The 23,958-nt window shown below is 44.4% G+C and overlaps 2 protein-coding genes across 2 annotated transcripts; both read right to left on the bottom strand.

Annotated features, from left to right (window-relative positions):
- Positions 1-431: 431 nt before the first annotated feature.
- Positions 432-8,282, bottom strand: paqr6 (progestin and adipoQ receptor family member VI). The gene is made up of 8 exons (XM_003965680.3): positions 8,130-8,282; positions 4,227-4,492; positions 3,958-4,085; positions 3,428-3,633; positions 3,051-3,177; positions 2,644-2,740; positions 2,233-2,377; positions 432-1,600 (listed from the first exon to the last, which is right to left on the bottom strand). Exons 1-8 carry the CDS (start codon positions 8,143-8,145, stop codon positions 1,359-1,361), a joined length of 1,227 nt encoding a protein of 408 aa, XP_003965729.2. The 5' UTR covers positions 8,146-8,282; the 3' UTR covers positions 432-1,358.
- A 1,633-nt stretch (positions 8,283-9,915) lies between these two features.
- Positions 9,916-23,264, bottom strand: smg5 (SMG5 nonsense mediated mRNA decay factor). Its single transcript, XM_003965642.3, has 22 exons — positions 22,836-23,264; positions 22,422-22,520; positions 21,133-21,256; positions 20,520-20,676; positions 19,601-19,690; positions 19,299-19,388; positions 18,506-18,584; positions 17,983-18,108; positions 17,667-17,735; positions 17,318-17,562; positions 16,915-17,052; positions 15,440-16,321; positions 14,521-14,690; positions 14,364-14,439; positions 13,985-14,160; positions 13,234-13,392; positions 13,097-13,156; positions 12,462-12,621; positions 12,126-12,216; positions 11,561-11,635; positions 11,314-11,455; positions 9,916-10,982 (listed from the first exon to the last, which is right to left on the bottom strand). The coding sequence occupies exons 1-22, from the start codon at positions 22,898-22,900 to the stop codon at positions 10,899-10,901; spliced, it is 3,357 nt and encodes a 1,118-aa protein (XP_003965691.1). The 5' UTR covers positions 22,901-23,264; the 3' UTR covers positions 9,916-10,898.
- Between the last annotated feature and the right edge of the window lie 694 nt (positions 23,265-23,958).

Below are 23,958 nucleotides of genomic sequence, written 5' to 3'. Positions count from 1 at the left end.
ATCTAATGTTGGTTGCACCTCACGTCTAAAGGTGGTGGAGCAGCACACAAGGACATTTCTCTAGTGCCCCCTGCCTCTGACCCTGCAACCCCCGCCTGTGCCGGGCCACTCCCACGCCTACAACTGGCTACAATCAACTGATACAAGGGTTATTGTGCATTTTCTGAACCAACAGCTGGTTGGATTGTTGCTATGTGAGCGCACAATGCTAAAAGTTCTGCTCTCACATCCATGCAGTGAGCAGAGCCTCCTCGCCGGCCCCCTAGGAACGCTCACGTCCAGCCTCTAGCAGCACGACAGGATGACACGTGTGCCATCATCCTTTGCAGCATTTCGAATGTGTCTGTAGATGCAAAGCCAGTGCTTAAAGCCAAGGTGGTGCTGCGTTACTGGACCTGTAATTAGCCCGGTGATCACGAGACTGACACAAATGGTTAAACGATCCATTTATTACCCACCAGTGGAACAACGAACCCAGAAAAGATTTAGTTCTTAGTTAAATTTGCATTGTTACATAACTTTGACAGACCCGATTACAAAAATATCTGTTTTATGGCAGCTACAGAAACCAAAAAAAGCCAATGTTCTTTAGAACTGAAGAACAACCATCTGCTGGAAATAAAAATTTAATAAAAACAAATGCAGAGAAATCAACTTCAACATGTTTGAGGTAACAGAAAACTGCATTAGTGAGAGACCAGACAGACAGACAGACCCATTTTCCCTGTATATCTAGAACTCAACTCATATTCATTATAAACCACAAGAGCTGGAACCTTGAAGGTAACAATACAAAAGTGTTGCCATGGAAACTAAGTCATAAAATAAGTACCGGTGCCTTAATGACAGCTGTGTGTAGCTCCCCAGTCGGGAGAAAATGGTGAGTTCACAATAGCGGATCAAAACCCAGGGTTGGAAATGCAGAAGTGACACGTACGCTGGTCTGAATATATACTGTTACACTTAAGACTGGGTCGAACAGAAAAAACACACTCAAAGAACATTCTGGTCGAGTTCATGTCGGATTGAAGTTCAAAATAAGGCACTGTGAGCTGTTACTAAAGAACGCTTCCTGCAACTCAGAGCCTTTGTGAAGTGCACTGGAAAACCTTCAAAATAAATTAAATGGCTCTGGGTCCTCAGCTGAACTGTTAACAGCACGAAGAACACAAACAACTACTCCACATGTTGTTACCGCAGTACTAAGCACCGCGCATCATCTCCCAACGACGCATTTTACTGCTGTTAAAGAACTTTTCAGAAGAAAAGGTCTGAAATATCTGCAGCCAAGACAGATATATAAAAAAAACAGCCTTTCCTTTGCAAAGCTCAGCCGTTCATGGCTGGAACACGAGCTCTCACTGCGTCTTCCGACAGAATTTGTGGCAGCGTTTCCACAGCAACAAGGCGCTGAAAATTCCAATGATGCTGAGGTTGAGGAAGAGGCTGAGGAGGAGTGCCCCCACGGTCCCCAGGAAGGAGGGCACCACTCCCTGGGCGACGAGCGCGGCCTTCCGCGACATCATGTCCGTTATGACCGCCTCCATCTGGAAGTGCGTCCCCACCACAGCGCTGATGTGGAAGAGCTGGTGGCTGTGGCCTGGGAGACAAGGTCAGCGTGTCATTTACTGCTGGAAATGGGCAAAACAAGCGTTCACAGCTACAGCAGGTAGGAATAATCGGATGCAAAGCTGAAATCTGCCACCATGTTGCCCATAAATGTGCTTTTCTGCTTCCGATGAGACAGTTGCTGTGAAGTTTCTTTCTCTTCATCCAACCACTAAAAACGTACAGTCATTTCATTCAAACAAACATCTCTCCCGCTACGGAAGCAATATTTTAAATCCTCGTCCTTTTCCTTTAGAACTTTTTATGATTTCATTCGTAAATGAACAGAGAACTAAAGAAAAACCTCTCCGTTTTTGGGGATTCCAGCTTTCAGGACTTTCCGCTTTCAATAAAAAGCACAAAAAGAAGAATTCAACAATGTTTTGGACTGTTAATGATGGGAAACGTCGGGTTCATCAAGTGTTTTTTATTAACGTCTTTGCTCAGCACCTCTTCCTCTGCGTTGGGAACCGTGTTTAGATGAAATAAACTGTAAATTCCCTGTTGTACGCCACATTATTGTTTTCATCCAAGGGTCGACGCAGACAGAACCAGCACGGGACACAATAGGATGTGAGCACAGATAAACCAATCCAATTCTTCTGAAACCCAACAAGAACATACCAAAGTAGTCGAAACGGCCGGGGGCCAACCGCTCAGGGAGGTGGGAAGTAAACAGGAAACAAGTGAGGAAGGCGAAGAGGAGGTGGTAACAGTGGCTGGACAAGGCATCGCAGGGGCTGCACAGGCCACCGCAGCGCAGCAGAACCTGCGGAACACGTTTACACGCTGCCGTCATTGAACTTTTATTGTCTAAATAACATAAAAAAAAGGTTTCTGTCAGCAGCAGAGAAGCCGGATAGTCGTGTACTCATTTAATTATGTTTGTGACAATAACAAGATGGGTTTTTAAATAAAAGAATCAAGTGACAACATTCAAACCTGGCTCCCTGAACACAGAACGATCCTGCAGCTTTAGCAAAATACCAAAGAGACACGAGAAGAAACTGTTTGTCTGCCTGCAGCCACACTCACCCTGTAAAACAGAGGCACCGAGTCGAACAAAAACGGAAGCACGAACGCGCCGGTCCGCAGAAATTTACTTCTCTGTGGGAACTGCAGCTCCAGGAAGCTGCCGAGACAAAACAAGCCGCAGATACTGAAAAATGTCGTGAAGACTGAAAGCTGACATGGCTGGAGGGGGATTAGCGGCAGCCAGAAGACACGGATATGGATAGAAAATAAACAACGAAGCAAATTAGGGAGGAAAAACAACCAGTCTGAGCTCTGACCTTCATATAGGTCAGTCAAGGTCATGGGTACAGGATTTTCTGTACTGCTGTGGTACCATTTGAAAAAGCCCACTAAAAGTTCACTAGGAGTTAAAAAAAAACAAAAAACTTAAAGTTTAATTGTTGTATAAAAGATTTCCAGCCTCTCACCGAGAGTAGCAGGACAGACCGGTGCAGAATAACGAGTTTCCGACGCCGATGACGACAAAGTTTTGTTGCAGCCAGCTGTTCACCCAGCTGTCTGGTAAGATGTAGTATCCATAACTTATGGCACATCCTGGACAAACGGACAAAAATAAAAACAGACAAGCATTGAGGTACTTGGAGATGATGCTAGCAGCCGCGGCTGCGGCGAGAGCATCCACCCGGCTTCTACGCTGCTTATTCCGGATCAGGATCATCCGAGTAATGTTCTGACCCAAAGATGGATGACCCACACCGGGACCGTTTCATGCTCATCCAAGGAAAACAGAAAAATGCCACGTTAGCGCAGAGAGAGACACGTTTGAACGCGTGTGAAGCCTCACCCAGACTGTAGAGACTGAGCGCTCCATAATCAAAGAAGTAGCAGATGTGGCGAGACTCTGGGGACATGGTGCTGAAGGTGTGGGCACAGCTGGAGGTGAAGGGGTAAATGCAGATGAGCAGCATGTAGACCAGCAGGGGCCAGGTGTAGCTGTCCGTGAGGAAGTTCAGAGTGGAGCAGAGGATGAAGAAGCGCCACAGGAAGTACCTGCAAACAACCACAAGGTTGCCTCATCATCACCATCATCATCATCATCATCTACAAACCACAACACTCATCCACACCCTTGCTGCGCCTGGACCCGTCCAGGACTTATGTCTGCTGGGACTTGTTCCAGGTCTAAAACGGCAGCTTGAGCACCGAATCATATCGAATCATATTTTAATCCTCACAGAGCTACAAAATGATCCCGACTAGCCCCAAACATCCTGATTTAAAAAGGAGTTCTGTGCACGTGAGCGTGTGTTTAAAATGTGGTTCAAGCACGACGTGATGTTTAAGCTTTTGGGCTTTTCGGGTGTCCGCACACACCACGTTGGCAGGAAGTGGGTCCAGATGTTGAGCGTCTCGTTGTTCATCTGGAAGCTGCTGAGGATGCAGTCCAGGGCTGAGCTCTGAGGGTGACGGTACCCAGAGATGATGCAGTCCTCCCTGAACACCTGAGGACCAAACAGCACTCCAGATGAGCGGTCAGCTCACCCCTCAAGCATTTATATAAAATGTTGCTTCTCAGTGGTCGGTCGAGTCCTCGAGCAAGACTTTAAACCCCAGCCTGCTTCGTATCTGAGCATCGGCCTCACCTTGGGCACCTGGTGGATGTCCAAGAGCTGGGGCAGCTTGAGGCTGAGCATGTCTGTGGGCAGTCTGATGGCACCCCTCCCTTTCTGGTACACTTCCACGAGCCTGGCCCGTCCTCCACGGCAGCGGACCAACCACACCGGATAGTTGAAGATGCGGACCTCAGCCTTCTGTCCATCACCGTCCCATCTCAGGCAGCGTGTCCACCCCTGGCTCCAGCCACCTCTGAGCCCACCGCCGGCGCCGACCCCCCGCCACGCTTGAAACACTGCGGGAGACAGCAACACTAAAATACGGCAGCAAAAACCTACAAGTGTCACATGCGCCAGACGCCAGACAAGCGTCGTCTTTGTTGAAGGAGGCGACGTGGAGAACAATCCGGGATTGTTGCTGCGTGAGACAAACGCAGACGTCAGTGTCAAGAATGCACGACGGTGTCACACCGGTGGCCTGAAGGCCGCTCGCGCAACAATGCGAGAGAGCATGTGACAGAACATTCTTTATAAATTAGTGGAAGCGCTGCCGGCCGTCAGTTAAACATTTCACAACTCATTTTCTGCTCTGCGTGGAGAAATAAAGGGGTGAAGAAACCAAAGGACACATTTTTTTTTTGTTCCTGCCTGAAAGTGCACGTGCGCAACAGCATGACGATATTACCCAAAATGTCTAAAATATACTTTAGTAGGTTAGCAACAATCGAATATTCATGGTGTCACATCCCCAAACACCCTCAAGCTTCATTTAATAAGAGCGAGGTGGCTGTTCGGCAGTCAGAATGGGTCACACCGCTCATGCCAGACAGACAGACAGACAGACAGAAAGCTAGCTAGCTCGCTAAATGAGCGGCATGGAGCTGATATTTGTTTATGTGTCTAACAAATGGCGCTCATCCGTTAGCAGGTATTTACTGAGTAAACAGATTCGTGCCACCGGTCCAGCAACACGAGTCTGTTCATGTCGTCAACATTGCCAACAACTGCAACTTCTGATCCCAAATTGGAGGCAGACGTTTCATCGTGGTCATCTATAATTGTTGGCTTTAACCGTTAGGGCCCGTTTTGCACCCACCCCATCCTCATGTGGAGTTCCTCAAGGTTCCATTGTTGGGTCAATCCTGTTTTCCTTCTATATGCTTCCTCTGGGTTAAATAAAATAAATAAAAATGTTCTTTTTTTTTCTCTCTGAAGTTCCCAAACGATCTGGAACTGTGGAACGAATGTGGAACAAATCAATCGGCCGCCAGTCTGACCCGGACTGAGCGTTGATTCACATTCTATTTATTATTTGCTGTGCAGTAACATTGTGGAACTTGGTTGTTTAATATGTGCTTTACAAATAAAGTGGTCTGGGCCTAGTTCTCCCATGGGTTCTAATGCTTCTCGTGCTTTAAATCTCCCAGTGCACCTAAATCTCCTCTTTCTTCTAAATCTGATTGGGCCCCTGGTTCTCCCAGTTCAGTGTTATTTAACTAATATTCAGTGAGGTTCAGTTAGCAAGAAAATGTTCCACAACATCACAATGTCCAAGTTGAGTTACAATAAGGTTCACAACAGTCTCAACCAACTTTTATGGGATGTAATATTTCTCAATCTAAATCTTGACAAATATTAGCAACTGAAGATGTTCACAGTTACTTTTCTGAGCTTTACCTCTTGTAGCCCACTCCTCTACTGCCTGTAGCGTCGTGACAGAACTGAGCTGTATCTGGTCCAGCTGGATCAGTTCCTCTGAACTGCTCTGAAGCCACATCTGCTTGGAGATCAACCAGTTTCATCTGACCAGTCTCAGCACCAGCCTCTGGGAACTGCTGTGAGCCTTTCTTCGAGAACAGATGATTAGGCTTTTTTTTTTTGACCAGTCTAGCTTCCTATCTGCTTTGGTCCTCCTCGCATGTCTCCCAGGTCTGGTTCACTTTGTTTTTGTCACCTCCCATGTTTCTGGTTTCATGTCCCATCCCAGCCGGCCATCAGCAGGAGGGTCCCCCTACATGAGCCTGGTCCTGCTCAAGGTTTCTTCCTGTTAAAGGGGAGTTTTTCCTTGCCACTGTTGCTTGTCTGGGGTCAGGCCCCGGGATTCTGGAAAGCGCCTTCAAACAATTTTGATTGTATAAGACGCTATATAAATAAAGATTGATTTGATTTTGATTTGATGTCATGTGTCTTCTGTCAGTTGCTGTTGCAGATGTCACCTCCATGTCTCTGTAGGACAAATCCGCCTCTCTCCTATGGCGTCCAGGTCATGAGGTAGCAGCCTCTGCAAGGAGGTCCAGACACTCCTCTTCACAGCCACTTTCACCAGCTCCTCGGGGGGGGGGGGGATCAGAAGTTGATCCCAGTTCAGCCGAGAGATACAAATGTGTCCAGGTCTGGTTTGGGGTCTCCTCCCAGATAGAAATGCCCAAAACACCTCCCCATGGAGGCTTTTGAGAGGTGCCCCGTTAAAAACCACCACAACCAGGTCCTCTTGAGAATTAGCAGCACCTTGCAGATGTCTAATCTCTAGTGCTGATCTCAGCCTACAGAGAGAACTTTTGGTTATCGTCCTACGTTCAGGACCACAGATGGGGGTTGGAATGAAGATTGAAGGAAGCCTCACTCCCTCTTCCAGCTCTTCTCTCAGTCGCCTGAACTCAAGATCTCTCCATACCTGAGTCCCCTCACTTAGGGCAGTGGGGAGAGTCCTGACCTGAACCTAGCAATCAGATCCAGACTCCTTTGTGAATATTGACATTATTTCACATTAAAAAAAATGTTCAACAATAATTTTAGCCGCACGTTTGACCAGATGACAGCCTAGATCAGCCTACACAATTAATGTTTCGCATTCAATCATTCATCATTATTGATTAGTCACTTAAATGGTACAACTTGGCAAGCTTTTTGAACATGGCCCAGTGGACAAATCCTAATTTTGTTCACCTTTTGCCGAGGCAGAGCTTCTCCAGCCTTCCCCGACCACACCCTGGTAAAAATCCCTTAAGAAGGATCTTAACCTGCTTGTAAAGCAGAACTCTAATCGTTGTAACCTGTAAAAAGGGGCCTTTTTATTTTAACAGATGCCGTTAAGAATATCTTAAAAGGCTTTTGGTCAGTTTGTTGCTCTTGCTTAATGAACGTAAGATACTTGTTAGGTGCGATAACATATTTAACGTGCCTGTTGATGTGCTTGTAATTTCGCTGGTGCAGAGTAAAAGTGAATGTAAAGGAGTTGAAAAGCTTCCAATTTGGTACCGGTGGTGTAACAAGTAGTGTTATTATCTACCAGCAGGGGGTGCTGCAGTGCACTCAGCGCCTTCCACTCCATATCAGCTCTCTGAACTTCCCTAAACTTTTTCAGAGTTATCAATTAATTATCCTGAGTTTAGGTGAATAAAACTTGATATAGATGCAACTCAATATAAGACACCAAATGAATTTGCATTAAAAAGAAAAAGTGTCAATCTTTCAACAACGTATTCAAGACACAATTTCATATATTCAGCAACAATGGAAGAAAACACCTGAAATGTGGGCAGAAATCGGAGTTTGTGATCAAAAACGTGTTAAACAACATCAGGGGAAAAAATCCTAAAGGTTGACAAGGCACGCTTAGGCAGAACAGTGCAACTAAATTCCATACGGGGGAAAAATAAAATCCAAAACAACGTCAAGTTGGGCGGCGACAGCTCAAGTCAGAGGAAACAGCCCAGGTCACATGCAGCTAATTGCCAGAAGCTCTGGGAATGTCTCGCAGAATTCCACCGTTTTCCACTGTTGCTCAACATCACCTCTACAACAGCAACAAGCAGCAGAACTACACCACGCCAGCAGCCAAGAGCGGCAAAACTTGACAACCAGCCACGCATGTTGATGAAGTCATCAAATCTTGTGGCACGCGAACTTCGGAGGCTGTTGTTTTGCACCCACCTCGCGCCTCTGACATGCGTGGCCCGGTCCCCGATCCTCGGCCCCCGCTCGGACACAGCACGCGCTGCTTCTCGGCTGTTTGCGCTTCTGTGGCTCTTTTCTTGTTTGGGATTGTCTCGAGGCCCACCCCGCCTCGCTCCCTTGTCCAGCGCGAGCCAGTAGGATCGCCACATAGGATCACGTGGATCACCAAAGCAACAACAGCACGAGCCGTCAGTCCCGCCGTCTTCCGCTCTGGCGGCACACCAACGATGGGGCGGCGCGACCTGCTTTAAAGTGTTTTATTCTGCGTTGTTGGATTTAAATACGCGCCATAACTTACTGGAAACCGCGACCAACACCGATTGGAAGTCAAAATAATAATAATAATACATTTTATTTGCAGTGCAAGTTACAAATCAAGTCAATCTTTATTTATATAGCGTCTTATACAATCAAAATTGTTTCAAGGCGCTTTCCAGAATCCCAGGGCCTGACCCCAGACAAGCAACAGTGGCAAGGAAAAACTCCCCTTTAACAGGAAGAAACCTTGAGCAGGAGAGGAGGAGAGGAGAGGAGAGGAGAGGAGAGGAGAGGAGAGGAGAGGAGAGGAGAGGAGAGAAGAGGAGAGGAGAGGAGAGGAGAGGAGAGGAGAGGAGAAGGAGAGGAAGAGAAGAGGGAGAAGGAGAGGAGAGGAGAGGAGAGGATGAACAATCTCAAAATTGTAAAACCAGTCACGGTTTTGAACAAATAGGAAACAGACAAGTCTTAAGTTCTTGTTTTTAAAAACTTTCTGCGCTCTGCGGGACCCTCAGACAGCCTGGAAATGAAATCCAGAGACCGGGGGGGCTGCAGCGGTCCTCCAGGGTTGCGAGTTCGGTCCTGGGGAGGAAGGAACGATGAGGCTTTGGGGTGAGCCGTCCTGGGGACGAGTGGGGGTGAGATGCGCCGGTCGGTGGGGTGATGAGACACATCTTGTATTGCATCCTGGCAGGGACGCGGAGCCAGTGGGGGGGATGCAAGACTGGAGGGAGATGCTCATATTTAGGCTGTCATGTCCACCTTTCACGAATACAACTTAATCTGTAATGGGAGCGATACCAGTAACTGGGTTGTTTACTGGGACTGTAGCCACGGTGGTTGCGTCTCAGAGTCTCATTTGGACTCTGAATATTTTCTGGTAACTTCTCTTTATTCCTAGTTTGAAAATACCTCCATAGTTTGATTTACAGTGGATTTTGCCTGAACTCATTAAGACATTAGGCCATTGATTTCCCCCCTCTTATCATAAGACCTAAAACAGGAATCTTTTAGTCTGGTTTAATGTCTGGCAGCAAGGAATAAAAAGGTGCTCAGCAAGGCCCGGGATGGTCTGAGCTCATCTCACTCATATTCGTGCAGCTTTTAATTCCTTTTCCTTGATGGCACCATTTTAACTAATGTCAAAGAGCATCCAGAGGACACAGCAGGTAGATGTTTGTCTCCCTCAGAGGTGAATAACTTGAGTGTGTAGGCATGTCTGAAGGTCACACAGTGGACAGTTGATCCACAGCCATTTCTTTAGAATGGCTGGTTGTTTTACCACAGCTGCCAACACAAAGGACACAAGTTCCATCCATTCTATCTAGGCAAGATTTTTCTCAGTCACTTGTTTTAGGTTTTTTAGGTGTCAAAGAAGAGCCGACTGGAGTTTTATGAGATTACACGTCATATGTGAAAGCATTCTGAGGTGAATGTTTGAACGGCGATTAAAAATGATGGATTATTCACTCATTTAGACCGACACAAACAACTGGAGAGGAAAGCGTTGCCTTTCGAGTTTCTTTTTATTTTTCAATGTATGGCCACACACAGTGATTTCCTTGTGCACTGCATATTGGGGCAGTCACTATGAAAATGCTGATGTAGATTGGACACATTTGTTGGACTTCCCAGGCGTCCAAGCAACCCACAGCCCGCTGGGAAATTTAGCTGCCCTGCTCTCTTCTGCTCCTCCCTCTAGTGACAAAACAAGGCAAACCAGCAACTACTTCTCTATATTTCTTTGAAAAAAAATGTCCTCGCTCTCCTCAAAAAATACACCACAAATAACAAAACAAAATAAAATAAGCCACAGAGGAGAGAAACCAATCCTTTTTTTTCTTTTTACGTATACGTTTGTCTTCCTCGGTCCGTCCCAGAGGCGGGTTCTGCTGGACAGAGTGAGTCATCTTACACTGGTAACCATCCAAAATAGCCCTATCACACCAGCACATTACCCTGTTTGTCCAGCACAAGCAGACGGGTAACGGAGAAATGGGAAACCATACCACTGCACTAAGTATCTACGCAATTTCATCTGAGTGTGTTTATGAGCGTCTGCACTCTCTCTCCACAGGTATGTACACATTTGCTAACATATACAGTGTATTACTGGTTAGGATGTGAGCCAGAGGCTCATCAAAAACTTGTGTACCTTTCTCCCAGAGTCCCCCCACCTTGACCTTTGGAGGTCACCCTTTAGGTTTAGGGATAAAAGTCAGTGGGAGGTTTGCCATTTTGCTTGCTTTTCTCTCTTTTTTTTTTTTTTTTTTTTAAATTTTCCAACGCCACTGTAAAACTTTTCATCCCTCTAAGTTTTTCAACTCCTTCCTTGATTCAGCTTGGAATTGGCCTCTGCCTTTGGAGATGCGGATACACGGAGCAAAAGGGTTGGAGAGAGAGAGAGGAGGAGAGAGAGAGAGAGAGAGGGAGCGAGAGAGAGAAGGAGCAAGTGGTGTGATTGATCAGCGGTTGGCTCCGTTTCATCTCTCAGCCGATCTCCTTCCACTGTCGATAGAACTCCTTGATGTTTTTCAGCTCCATGCCTGCCGAGCACACCGCCTGCACCGCTGACTGTAGAGGAGGAAAAGAAACATTTAAAAGAAAAAAGCTGACAAATGCAAAGGAGAGGTGTAGTCCTCATACTTCTGCAAAAACCCATCATTACTGATTATGTAAAATGGATTTTACCCCTTGTGGAAACAACTAAAATATAGCTTCTACATTAAACCTCACAAACAGAAACCTTTGAGGTTTCAATAACCCCCCACAGGACAGTTTCAAGGCTTTAAGGAGAAAAACTTAAGCATAAGCTGGTCTATGCACTACGCTGACCATTTATTTCTATTAATATGCATAAAAACCCTATTTTGATGAGCAATGGTTTATGTAAGGAGGAGCAAACCTTCATTGCTGTGGATTGGGAGCACAGTTGCTCCACTTGGTGACCAGTGAGAATCGTCACCATGCCAGCCGTGTCCTCATCTCCATTGCTCTGGGAGACCGTTATAAGCTGACGACAGCTGTCCACCATCTTCCATAAATGCCTTTAAAACACAGAACAGAGGACAGCTGATGTTAGAAGTACTCCTCCACCAAAGTGTGGGCTCAGAAACTGAAACTGAGGTAAAGGTAGAAGCCGAGCTGTTTACCAGGCTTCCATGTCCTGACGTTTCAGTTTGTCTCTTTCAAAACTTCGACCGGACTCTTTTTGGCAGCGAATGTACCTGGTGAGAAACGTTTATATTAATAACTAATTGCTAGGATTAATAACTGCAGCACCACAAGCTGTGTCAGCGAGGATTTACACGATCAGGATTTTTACGGTATGCACTTGTGTGCTGTTTATTGAGTGTCAGATATAAGTTCAATCAGGACAAACCAAATTAATGGGACAACAACATAACTTACTGTAATTGAATTACGGTACTTTAATGTAATTAAGTAGACTTGAGCACTGCTGGCATGTTTGTTTGTGTCCAACGTATTCAAGATTAAAAAAACGTTATTGTTCTCGCATATTGAGCGAGCTCAAAATAAAAATGCCACAAAGACAAAAAAGGACATTTAAGAAAAGACACATGTCCTTTTGCCTTGTTAAAAGCAAAAGGACGTGTCTCATTGGACTCAACACTTGTTTTTCATGACCTACACAAACCATCAAGAGTTATAGGATTCTATTCAACATAATCCGAAAAACATGTGAGAACAACCCACCTGTTGCCTTTGCGAAACTCCGATTCTAGGAAACGAATGCCGTCTCTGGCGCCAGCATTTTCCTTCTTTAAGTGGTCAAGTCCATCAATCACTGCAAAACCAAAGTTAGGACCTCAGGAAATAAACAAGTAGTAAAGACCAAAGGAAACAGAAAATGATTGTGGGGTGGGGGGGGTCACTTAAGCATCTGTCGATACGAAATGTCTCCCAATAAAGGGATGATTGTGCTTTATTTGCTACAACAAGCAGGTAATAAGCTGTAAGTGGTGAAGTCCACCTCATACATGTGGTTTAAGATGGTTAGAGGTAAGAATGAGGGAGAGGAGCAGTAGAAACCTGTCCGTGGGATGATGATGATGAAGCAACCGCTCTTTGCCAGCTGTCGGATGAGGTTCAAATGCTGACAGAGTGCAGCTGCGTCTGGCACCAGGTACGGAGACATGGACGACTGCGCCTTTGGCTGCTGAAGGCTGCCCTCTAGCTGTGACACCTCCAACTGCAGGAACAAAACGGGATGGAACAGACTGGTACCAAGGTCGCTTTAAATGACACAAATGCTCTCTTCAAGAAAACAAACAAGCTTTTAAGGTTAGTAATTTGCAGCAAAGCAAGTGTTTAATAAGCATGAAAATTTTAAATTTAATCTTAAATTTCATTTAAATCTACGTGCACAGACTATGATTTCATACACAAACAACACAATCCTGGGAAAATCCTGTTCTAGCCGCTGCCAACCAAACACTAGAGAAAATAACCATGCATGAAACAAAAACAAGTGCATAGAAAATGTTTCAAGGAGTGAAAAAGATGGATCCAAAAGAAGACCATACTAAGCGTTAAATAAAGCAAGGTTTTATGAAATATCAAGTAATATATCTCCTTACAACTAGTCATCAGAAGAACAAGTGAATCAGCAGTTTCAGGAAAAAAGCCCTTTAAAACTACGTCAAAGGTCAAAAAGATAGAAAGACCTGCAGTCGAAGCTGGGCCATATCCCTCATCAAGCGATTTCGACGGGCCTCCTCTTCAGCCTGACAAAAATTGAGGGAAGAGGGTAAATAACGTTGTCACAATGTGGATAAAATGACTGAATAAATGAACGACTCACCATTTTGAACTGGGCCTTGGCCTGCTGCACCAGGTTGTCCTGTTCAGACTGAGTGATGCTGGTGAAGATCCCGACCTCTGGGTTGAAGTGCAGCACGTTGCCGTGGAGATTTGTTAAGAAGTGCCCAAAACTCCGAATGCAACAGACCCGTACGACACACTGAGGAAAAGGGTCAGAGCGAAGAGAAAATAAAACATCCGGAAATTTTTCAAAATCCGGTTTCCGGTGGATCATCTTCAACTGTGCAGAAGGGATCTGCACTTTTTAAAAAAAAAATTGAACACAACTCCATAAAGTTGAGTGGAAATAAAGGGATTACGCATACTAGACGCACATAAATCCAAACAAAACAAATGCGCATCCTTCGACTCCTCTGCATGGGGGATATTTTCGTCTTTTGTGGCTCATTTGAGACACTACTAAATGGTAATATCACGCCTTTTCACACGAATTCCTCCACTACTGCCTGTCGGAGTGATACCTGCTGCTCACTGAAGACGCAGCTGGTGTATTTTGGCTGAGGACGGCGCGGACAGGCACAAGCCCTTTCAAGAAAGGATTCCTTAAGGCCACTCTGCCTGGATTGGTGAGGTGCTGCTTCCTGAACTTTATCATATCTTTTTTTGTTGTTCCCCTGTAATAATTACTCATACCTTTGTCCAAATAACAAGTCAAAAAGAAAACCCCAGGAAATAATTATTTTCTGGCAGCAAGGACACCTTTAAAACTCAAGCAGTGTGTTTGTGTGTACCTCCTGCAGGGACGAGAGAGCAGGGTAGCGATGAGTGAAATCAAGACGTCGGTGGGCGAGGCTGAGAGCGGGCAGGTGCCTCAGAGCCAGATCCTCCGGCAGTGGAAGACTCTGGGTCAAACCAGGCTGCTCACACTCATTCACGAGCTCCTGCACCTCTGTGTGCAGACCCAGATCTGCAAGACCCATTGGAAAATACAATCAACAGCCAGGTCACTGATGACCAGTGATATATTTAATCTTATTGGCAGAACTGAAAATGTAATAGAGGAAACAAAAATGAACTATGACTAAGCAATCGTCGGCTTTTTCTCGCCAATGTTTTCTTTTTTGTAACACTGAGGCTAACAGTAATATTCATATCCATCCGTTAACAGACCGGATTCCAGTAACTTTCTGCCATCTGGGAGGAGGTTGAGCAACACAGACAGACGATTCCACAGGCTCTGAGAACTCTGCAGAGACAAGCGGTTTGTTCAGTTCGGTCAGAAAATCTAAATGCTTCATAAACAATAGAAAGCTGGTGGGTTCCTTACCTGGGCACACATCAGGATAATGTCAGTGTTTGCTCGCAGCCAATCAACAAAAATCTTCACTACTTGGATCAAGCCCTGATTAGTCAGTATCTCTAGTTTCTCCAAGAGTGTTTTCTCACTGCGCACTGACTGACAACTGTTCTGGCTGCATTCGGAGTCAGAGTCCAAATCTGGAGAGCAAAAGAAATCACCGAGGTTAATATGATTGGTTGTCATTCTCTCCACTGTCAATCATTACAGAGTCTCTAAGGGCAGAATGGATGGGGGGGGGGGGGCTGCTATGGAACCAGCTCCCTGTCCAGGTACGGGAGGCTGACTCCATCTCTACTTCTAAGATTAGACTTAAGACCTTCCTCTTTGAAAAAGCTTATAGTACAGTAATTCTGTATTTCCAGCTATTATTCTAGTCAGATTAATTATCATATTTAGAGGGTGGTCTCATTAAGTTAACATCTTAGTTATGCAGCTATAGGCTGTAGCTGCTGGGGTCCAGAAACATGATCACCTGACAGGCCTGTCACCCATTTACAGCTTCCTTTCCTCTTGCTTTCTTTCCTTTCCCCTCCCCTGCTTTAGAGCTGTATACTGGCCTGCTGACCTCCGACCGCACTGACCCACTCGACTCTTATACCAGCAGTTTGTTATAATTAATGTACTTGCATGATCTCTGCCTATTCTCTCCTCTACCTGTCCTCCCCCCTTCTCCCTCTCTACCCAGCCCCCCATCAGCAGGAGGGTCCCCCTACATGAGCCTGGTCCTGCACAAGGTTTCTTCCTGTTAAAGGGGAGTTTTTCCTGCTACTGTTGCTTGTTAGGGGTCAGGTTCTGGGATTCTGGAAAGCGCCTAGAGACCACTTTGATAGTAACAGATGCTATATAAATAAAGATTGATTGATTGACAAAAGAAATAGGACTTCACCGTTTTCATTAGTTCCATTGGCAGTACCAGGATTCATATCGCAGGCAGAGTCCTGAGGAGGAGGGGTCTCTTGGGAGGGTGGAGCAGAATCTTCGGTGAGGTTGGGATTTGGAGAGGAAGATGAGGCTTGAGGCCTCAGCAGCATATTACTGAAGGTTGGTGCTAAGCGAAAGCATCGTTTTGCCTGGAAAAGCTGCGAGGACATGGCTTGGAGGTTACTGCTGATGCTGGAGTCACTGTGTGTGAGCGGCCCATTCGTGTCACTTCCTTTTTCCTTAGGTTGATAATCATCCCCTTCTTCTTCCCGGGGTACAGGCACCGGACCCTCGTTGTTCTCTGGCTTTTCTGTGTCCTCCATATCTTCAAGATCTGAACGCGACTCCTGGCTGTTCATGTCCGAGTCAGTCTCTATATCGAACGCTGTTCCCCCCTCGTCTTCCTCTGAGCCGCTACCCCAGCTAGCCTCGTCACGCGGTTGCTCCTTCTTGACTTCCTTTCTAACAGCTGGAGGGTTATCTGGTACTGCCGCCATGGTACTGCCTGTTGAATCAGTGGTGCCCCCTATCTCCTCTTCATCCTCCTCATCGTCCTCACTCTCAAAGCCTTCACTCAAGTCACTCTCTGCCTCACCCCTGACATCCTTTCGGTTGCAGCGCCGCCGACGTAACCTACACAGCCGGGTGTACTTTTTCTTCTGTCTCTGCTTTTCTTCATCTATTCTGCAGTGTTCATTTGCATTTTCATGCTTCCCAGTATCCACACATTCGCCAAGATCTTCATCCTTTTCCTCCTCCTCCTCATCTAGTTCCAGGGAGCCGTTTTGCTGAGACTTTGCCTCAGGTTTATTTGTTGGAGTTGACAAATCCCGGATCTCAGGGTCATCTATACAAGGAGGAAAAAGAACTCAGTTTTTATCCCACACATGTGTCTAATAACCTGCTTTCCTTTATAAAAATTAAAAACACTTGTATAGTACACCAATCAAAGATTATGACCGCCTGCCTAATATTGTGTTCTGGCTTTTGCTGCCAAACAGGCCTGAACTGTTGCTTCACGGACTTCAATAGACCTCCAAAGGTGTGCTGTGGTACCGACACCAAGGTGCCAGCAGCAGATACTTTAGTCCTGTACGCTGTGAGCTGGGTCCTCCTTGGAGCAGACCACTGCAGAAGGGGAACACCCCCAAGGGTAGTTCTGGAAATGCTCTGACCCAGTCAGCCATTACAATTTTCCTGCTGTCCAACTTATATATATGCCCATTCTTCTGCTTTAACACATCAACTTTGAGGACAAATTGTCCATTTGCTTGCCAACATATCCCAGGTGCCACAATGACAACAGCGTTTTTCATTTCACCTCTCAGGGGTCATAACGTCGTCACTAATATTAATGTTACGCTTTGAAAACAAAATGTACTGGTGTTGCAGGTCCACTAACAAAGCAAATGGTAAAAACATCCTAAAGTGCACACTCACCTGTGGTATCTGTGTGGAGGGGAGGAACCTGTATGTCTGCTTCTTCCAGTTCAGCTTGCAGCCGAATGTTCACATGGTTCACCAGATGAGAGAACAGTGCCAGAGTAAAAGCTATGGATGCACTGTACTGCTTTGACCCTGAAAATACAATTTAGTATTTTATTTTCAAATGCAAAGTATTTAAGAGATAACGCCATTATTTCGGAAATTTCATTATATATGTGCCTGATGACAAGCTTCCAATTTGACTTATTATCATAGCCAATGATTTAAATAGAAAAGGCCTGAAAATTTACACATGTGGACTTTTTTTTTTTTTTTTAACATCATGGAACCATATAGCTTGTTTAAACTTGCTTAACTATTTAAAACACAAGTGTGATGAAATTTAGCACACACTAACCTCCTCTCTTCAGGCTGTGCACCACCATCAGACATATGACCACCATCTTGAAGATCAGAGTATCAGGTAAAACAGTAGAGCAGCTGTCAACATGATGCTGCTGTTGCTGCTGCGACTGCAGCTCCTCCTCCTCACTGTGGGAGTGGCGAGCTCCGCCCAGCGTCTGTGCCGGCAAGTAAAACAGCACCAGGTTGAAGTCTTCCAGCACTGACTGGCAGAGTGTAGTCAGCTCCACCTCCACCTGACTAGAGAGGATAGGAAGTAACAAAATTAATGTTAATGTATCACTGTCAATCCACCAACCAACAAGTCATCTGAACCACACACACCCCGCATGCACACACTTCACCTGTTCTTGGGATGCAGCAGGCTTTGGAGGTACATGAAGCTCACCAGGAGGCGCTTTATATCTTTTGATCTACACAAAATAGTTCTTTTAATACAGGTTTCAGAAAGTTATGACACAAGAACAAGTACACACATAGTTGTGCAAAAATGCAAACACAGTCAGTCAAATACAGCCACGGAAACTTTCTAATAGCATAAAGAAACTTTCTAATAGCATGAAGATTAAAATAAGTTAAAGATTATCAAAATATATACTCAATCTTAATTTGTCCTGAACTTATTTTTAAGTTTTCTGAAATGAGGTATACTGGGGTTACCTTTGTTGAGATGGAGAATGTTTCTTTATCTCCTGCTTCTTCACTTGGTGGTACATCTTGGCTGCTTTGTCAAACAGGCGCTTTAGGTTTCCATAGGCTCCATCAAAGGGAACATCTGATTGGATACTAGTAGAGACAAAACGATGCTTTCAGGCTCCCCCACTTCATCAACATTTGACACATGATGGATGCACAATGCCATTCATTGAGTGTTTGCATCACAGCTCAGGCTGGGCGCTCCACAGAAGTGTGGTGCGGTAAGGCGATGCAGAGAATACCCGCAGATCTATTTTTAAAGGAATTCGTGTCAGTTTAATTGAGGAGATCCTACTAGACAGGGCACATCTATATAAACTCCATAATATACTGTATCTGGTTTAAAAGCACCTCATTGTAGCTCAGAGTTTACTCAGTGGAAATGCACAGACCCCTTCAAAAAGATAGAAAATAAAAGCACGGCATTTACACCATTATGAACGAATGTCTTTTGGGGAAATTCACGATCGAGTCTTTCACATCTCACCAGCGCAGGTAGTAGTATGTTGCTTCAACATTGTAGAACTTGCTCCCAGCCAGTGTGCCCAGTTGGTTAAAAGGCATTCCTGTGAAGGAGCTGTAGATTAATATTTGAAGCAACACTCACAGCAGACTGTTGCTTATAGAAAAACATAAAACTGCAATCTAAACAAACATACCAATGCATATAGGCAGCAGAAGATGGATGGATGCCAAATAGCATCAGTTAAAGTAACACTCGTTACTTAAAAGATTAAATACTGTTAACAAGGTGAAGACAAAGTTAATGGCTTACTCTTGTATCCAGCTTCACTCCTGACCCATATGCCTTCTCCTACCCTGCCAGCTACCTTTAAAAGGGAGTCTTCCTTGTCAGCACTGCTTACAATTGTAATTGCAGCAGATGCTATACAAATATGTTGCACTTAATTGAATGTGACAGGACTTTACCTATGAGCCCTTAAACTGTATCGCCAGCAATGATTTGAGTAGAGTCTCCGCTTTCATTTCAATGCTAGGTTGTCCCTCTATATGTCAACTTCATGCCATTCATCTGGTCTATTCACTCGATTTAGAGAAATCCGATTCTGTGATCACTGGTCATGTACAACACAGCAGAGATCAGCTTTACTACTCCTGCCCATAGATCAATGTGACCTCTCAGTGTTCTGATTCACAACTCATGGAAGCCTTTTATTGAAGTTTAATAAAGTGGAGACCATTTTCTTTGTAATCCTCACTTTACCTGATCATGAGCAAACAAAACACACAACTAAGAAGGCTCCATTCCAATCACTCACCAATGTGTGGCATGACAGACAAAGCCTGGTGGTAAAATCTTTCTGCTAGTTGCTCAGCATCTACTCCAGCAAGTTCATTTTGATAACGGGCTGCAGAGAATATAAAGAAAGAAAATTACACAACACCACGTCAGGCAACATAAGGATACAGTAAAACAGAAGATAAAAAATAACTAAAGAATAGTTTAATTAGTCCTAGACTCATTTATACTCTAGACCTAAATAAAATAGCTAAGATATTGGCAGACACATGCCATTGCGCATCTCTAGAGATTTAGGGAAAAGAATATAGATAATGTTACCTAAATCTCCGAGGTAGACCAGACAGCGATGACAGGCCATCTGTGCCCACTCCATCTCCTTGGTGGTGGCGGACACTGGCTTCTTCTGGCCTGGTAACCACACATAACATTTCAGGCCACCTTGTGAGCAGAATATGCCAGTTTGGAGTTTTGTTATAAAAGAACATTTGTGAAGGCTGATTCATCCGGTAAGTTCTCACTTCACGCTCTGTTCTTAGCTTCATTTGCTAATTCACGTTAATAAATCATTTTATGGGGTTTTGAGCAGTTAAGAAAAATATCTTCTCCCAATATCTACTCACACTTTGGGGTGGAACAGGGATTAGAGCCCCATCTTTCCTGATCTATCTCTACATACATGAAATCTGGCCAGTGTCTGCAATAGCATGCACGAACTGAGCCACATAAAGCAAGAGATGGAGTAAAGGACTGTAGCAGATCAAACTATTCATGACCATTTGTGCTGGCTATCAAGAGAATAACTCTGCTGTGTTTGGTAGAAGACATCTGATAAAACCCAAAATCAGTCATGACACACAAACACACCATCAAAAGAACTGTGTGCCTACTTTACTGTAAATAAGATGAAAGATTAAAAAGAAAAGGATTTCTGGAAGCAAGCTGAAGCAATCTGGATTGGAACAGATGCTATAAAACTGAATTAAACATTCAGCATTACATCTCTAATTAATAACTGGATTTAAAGTCATTTGACAAGGAATCAACCAACTGCTCTAAACTAAACAGGCATGTGGGATTCTATTCATATCACACGCATAAAGAAAGGTTAAATAAACTATAATGTCCCAAGTCTGAGTCAAATCCAAATGAGAGGAGTTTAAGAGGTTGCTCTGTTCTACTGCAGCCGCCAACATGCACTGCAGAGATGAGAGGCGTGTGTTGAATCAGCTCATCTTACCGACCAATGGGTCTGTTACATGGGTCCAGTCTATACAGTCCTGCAGCTCCAGCTGGTAATGTGACTGGATGTACAGCAGAAGATGTTGGTAAAAACCTACACCGGCGATCAGATGTGTACGATAAGCACACTCCAGGGAACTGCGGCTGTGGATGTGCTACACCAGGAACGGAAAGAAACAAACACTGTAAGAATAACAGGAAAATGCCGCTGCTCAAAGAAACGAAGGGAGCACAAACAACACTGGGTAACTCCAAGTCAATCACACATCTAGGATGCCAACCTGTCCTTGGATCCACCTGTGAGCTTTTTATGTCAAATGTTTTTTGATTAATGGCTGATTGTTCTTTCAGTGCCATGAAATATTGAGTCTATGATTCGTCTAATTCAATTTCATCAATGTTAAACCATTTTTGTCTTTAAATTTAAGGATTTCTTGTGTCCCAGGAATGTTGATGCTTAAAATTCAAAAACGGAGAAATGCTGAAAACAAAATAGTGGCATAGCAGTGTTAAGTCATTCAAATGTAGACAATAAAATAAAAAGATCAGTTAATTTAGAGAACTCAATCAATCCAAGACAGGCAGTAAAACAGCACTTTTACAGCAGTCACCTTCTTATTTGTCTTGATAACCTGAATGATGTCATAATAAACCTTCCTCCACAGAAGCTCCTCGGCCTTACGGCCATAATCGACAGGGTGGAGGAACATCAGCTTCACACAAAGCTCCCGCAACCTGATGACACATCAGAAAATAAGAGTAAGGCATGGTTAAACACCAGTAAGGTTATACCTAAACAGCAGGTCTTATTTTTTGTGTGGCTATTATTCTACACACTATTTTTGTAATGTGAGCTGAGCTCCATGTCAAACGGAGCAGCTTGCATATGTGGAAGTAAACGTTGACGTTTCTGAAGCCTTATTAAATGATATAATAAAGGAGGATTTGTGTACGCGGCGGTCAACCAGGGAAAGAGAACTAACTATCCAGTTTTTTAACTAGTCAGCTCTGAACAGGCAGAAACATCTGGGAACCAGGCACACACATTTACTTTCTACAGAAGTGAGCCAGTAGGGGGTCTTAATGGAAGAGATGCAGCCAAAAACACCTGACAAGGAAACATGGCCAAGTGACTCAACTAAGTATGAGGGAAAAAATGGGAACTGGGGTACAGAAAAGCGACGCCACACGCACTGGACGATGGGTCCCAATTTGAAATATTGTTCGACAGATGGCCTGGAGAGCGATGCAAGCAAAGACACACAAAAATAAACCTCAAAAACACAGCTGAAAGCAGCAAAACAATTAATTCTGTAATATTTTCACTTGGCTGAGCCAAGTACTGGCCTTTTACAGCTTTTATCTGCATATATACCAACCGTTATCCTGCATCTTTAGACTACTTTTTGTCCAACAACATGTAAACACACCAATTTAATTATTGCTGCAATAAACTGATGAAACCATTGTGAGTGTTTAACCAGCCAACAGGTCTTGATCTGCATGAAAACCCCAACTGGAGTGAAACCTCAGCTGTCAAACAACTTTCAACTTTATGAGCAACTGTGTCTACACAGATCAGCAACTTCAACCCCAATCTGAGGACACAGTGATTGGGGAAAGGTTCTCACAAGGCAATTAACAGGAACACAATCTGAAATACATCCAATGTTACAAGGAGTAAATATATAGAGAATTTGGACAAAGAAGACCTTGAGAAAGGCAGGAATCAGATAACTAATCAGAGATAAAGGGATTAAATTCTTATATGTGTGTGTGTGTGTGTGTGTGTGTGTGTGTGTGTGTGTGTGTGTGTGTATAAAATAGATAGTCTGGAGGTGTTTTAATGACAGCCCTGCTTCAGCGCGCTGGCACATGTGTTTGAGTCGGGGGAACGTACTTGTTCCGGAGGCTGATGTTCTCCGGTTTGAAGACCTCTCTGTGGGACACCTTGCCGCTGGTGATAACGTCCAGCTTGTGCACGGACTCCACCACAGCCCTGCAAGACGAGAAAGAGAGATTAAGAATAACCGGTTTATGACAAATGTGGGGGGAAAAAAAGCTGCTATGCTACTCTACAAGAATCCCCTGTCCGATTTCTTGTAACAATGGACACCAAGCAAAGAGCCAAATTATGTCACAGCCAAATTTAACCGGCAATAGATGATGCTGTACACTGTCGTGAAAGGAAAATTGAATATTTGAATGTCTAGATCGTGTCTTGTCTTTGAAACTCTTGGCTAACGATCGTGTAGCTAACAGATCCACATACTGGCTATGTGGTTAGCAACACAGTACGGCCTTATAAACGTACCTGTAAAGCCGCTTGATGAGAAGGACTTTTGCCTCTGGTTCGTTGTCTTGCCCCGGTCCACTCATATTAGCCAGAAGTCAAATGTTTAATCAGACGTCCCAGCGTTTATTCGTAGTTCTTTTCAACCATTCAGATACACTTGTCAGTGCCATTCGGGTTTATTTCCCGATAGTGACAGACTGTTGATAGCCAGTTAGCTGTCAAGGTGACGTTATTTTTTCTGCTTTAGCGGCTAAGTGTGATTCCGTTCTGTATTTTGGGATGATCCTCACGACCCATCCGATCTGCAAACCAGGTCGAGGGGATGCCCCGCAATATAAACTCTTCCTGGTTAGCTAAAATACTCTGAAATGCCTGTTGTGTTGTTACCCGTTTCAGCCATCGCTACGAGGGCAGCCATTACTCTCATTGGCGGTCGCGGTACTCTCAATGAATCTCGCGAGATTATAGAAACGACCGCTCGCTCCGTTGCTTTGCTCCCCCCCACCCCACACACACACACACACCGAAATCATAATTAAAACATGAGGATTAATGACATATAATTTGCATGTTCAAACGCGATCTTTTCTGTACTTCTGTACACTTATTTAAGTCCACGGTAGGGCAAAGTGCTGTCATTGTTACTTGTTGCCAACAGACGTCAGTAAATACCTATTTAAATGGCAGATTTTAAGCCACAGAACAATGATGATTTACTCCAGTTCTGTCATGATTTCGTGACAAGGCATTTGAGACATTATTTTCTATCATTTTAAGGGAGTTTACGGTTTTCTCAATCGGATAAGTGTTTTCAATAAATTATGTCAAAATAAAAATCAAGCCCTTTCTTCATTATTAAAAGCTCGAATGATTTGTTTATTAGTTGGAGACGGAATATTCTCCAGACTGATACAGTAATGAGTATGAATGAGCTCACGGCTCTGTTCTGTTTATGTATCATGATTCATCCATTGCTCCTCCACTTTGTTCATTTTTTGCCATGCTCAAACTGTGAAGTAACAACCCACTGAACAGCCAGAGACGATTAAGTGTAGGAGGATGAGGATAATTACAAGCTTTCTATATTCAACTGAAACCCCATCTCCGAGGTCCTGCCTGCCATCTCCAATATCAGCACATT

The sequence above is a fragment of the Takifugu rubripes genome, chromosome 7 (assembly GCF_901000725.2).
Source record: "Takifugu rubripes chromosome 7, fTakRub1.2, whole genome shotgun sequence".
NCBI classification, from domain to species: domain Eukaryota; kingdom Metazoa; phylum Chordata; class Actinopteri; order Tetraodontiformes; family Tetraodontidae; genus Takifugu; species Takifugu rubripes.
The sequence above is the reverse complement of the archived record's forward strand: the minus strand, read 5'-3'. Positions and strand labels throughout refer to the sequence as shown.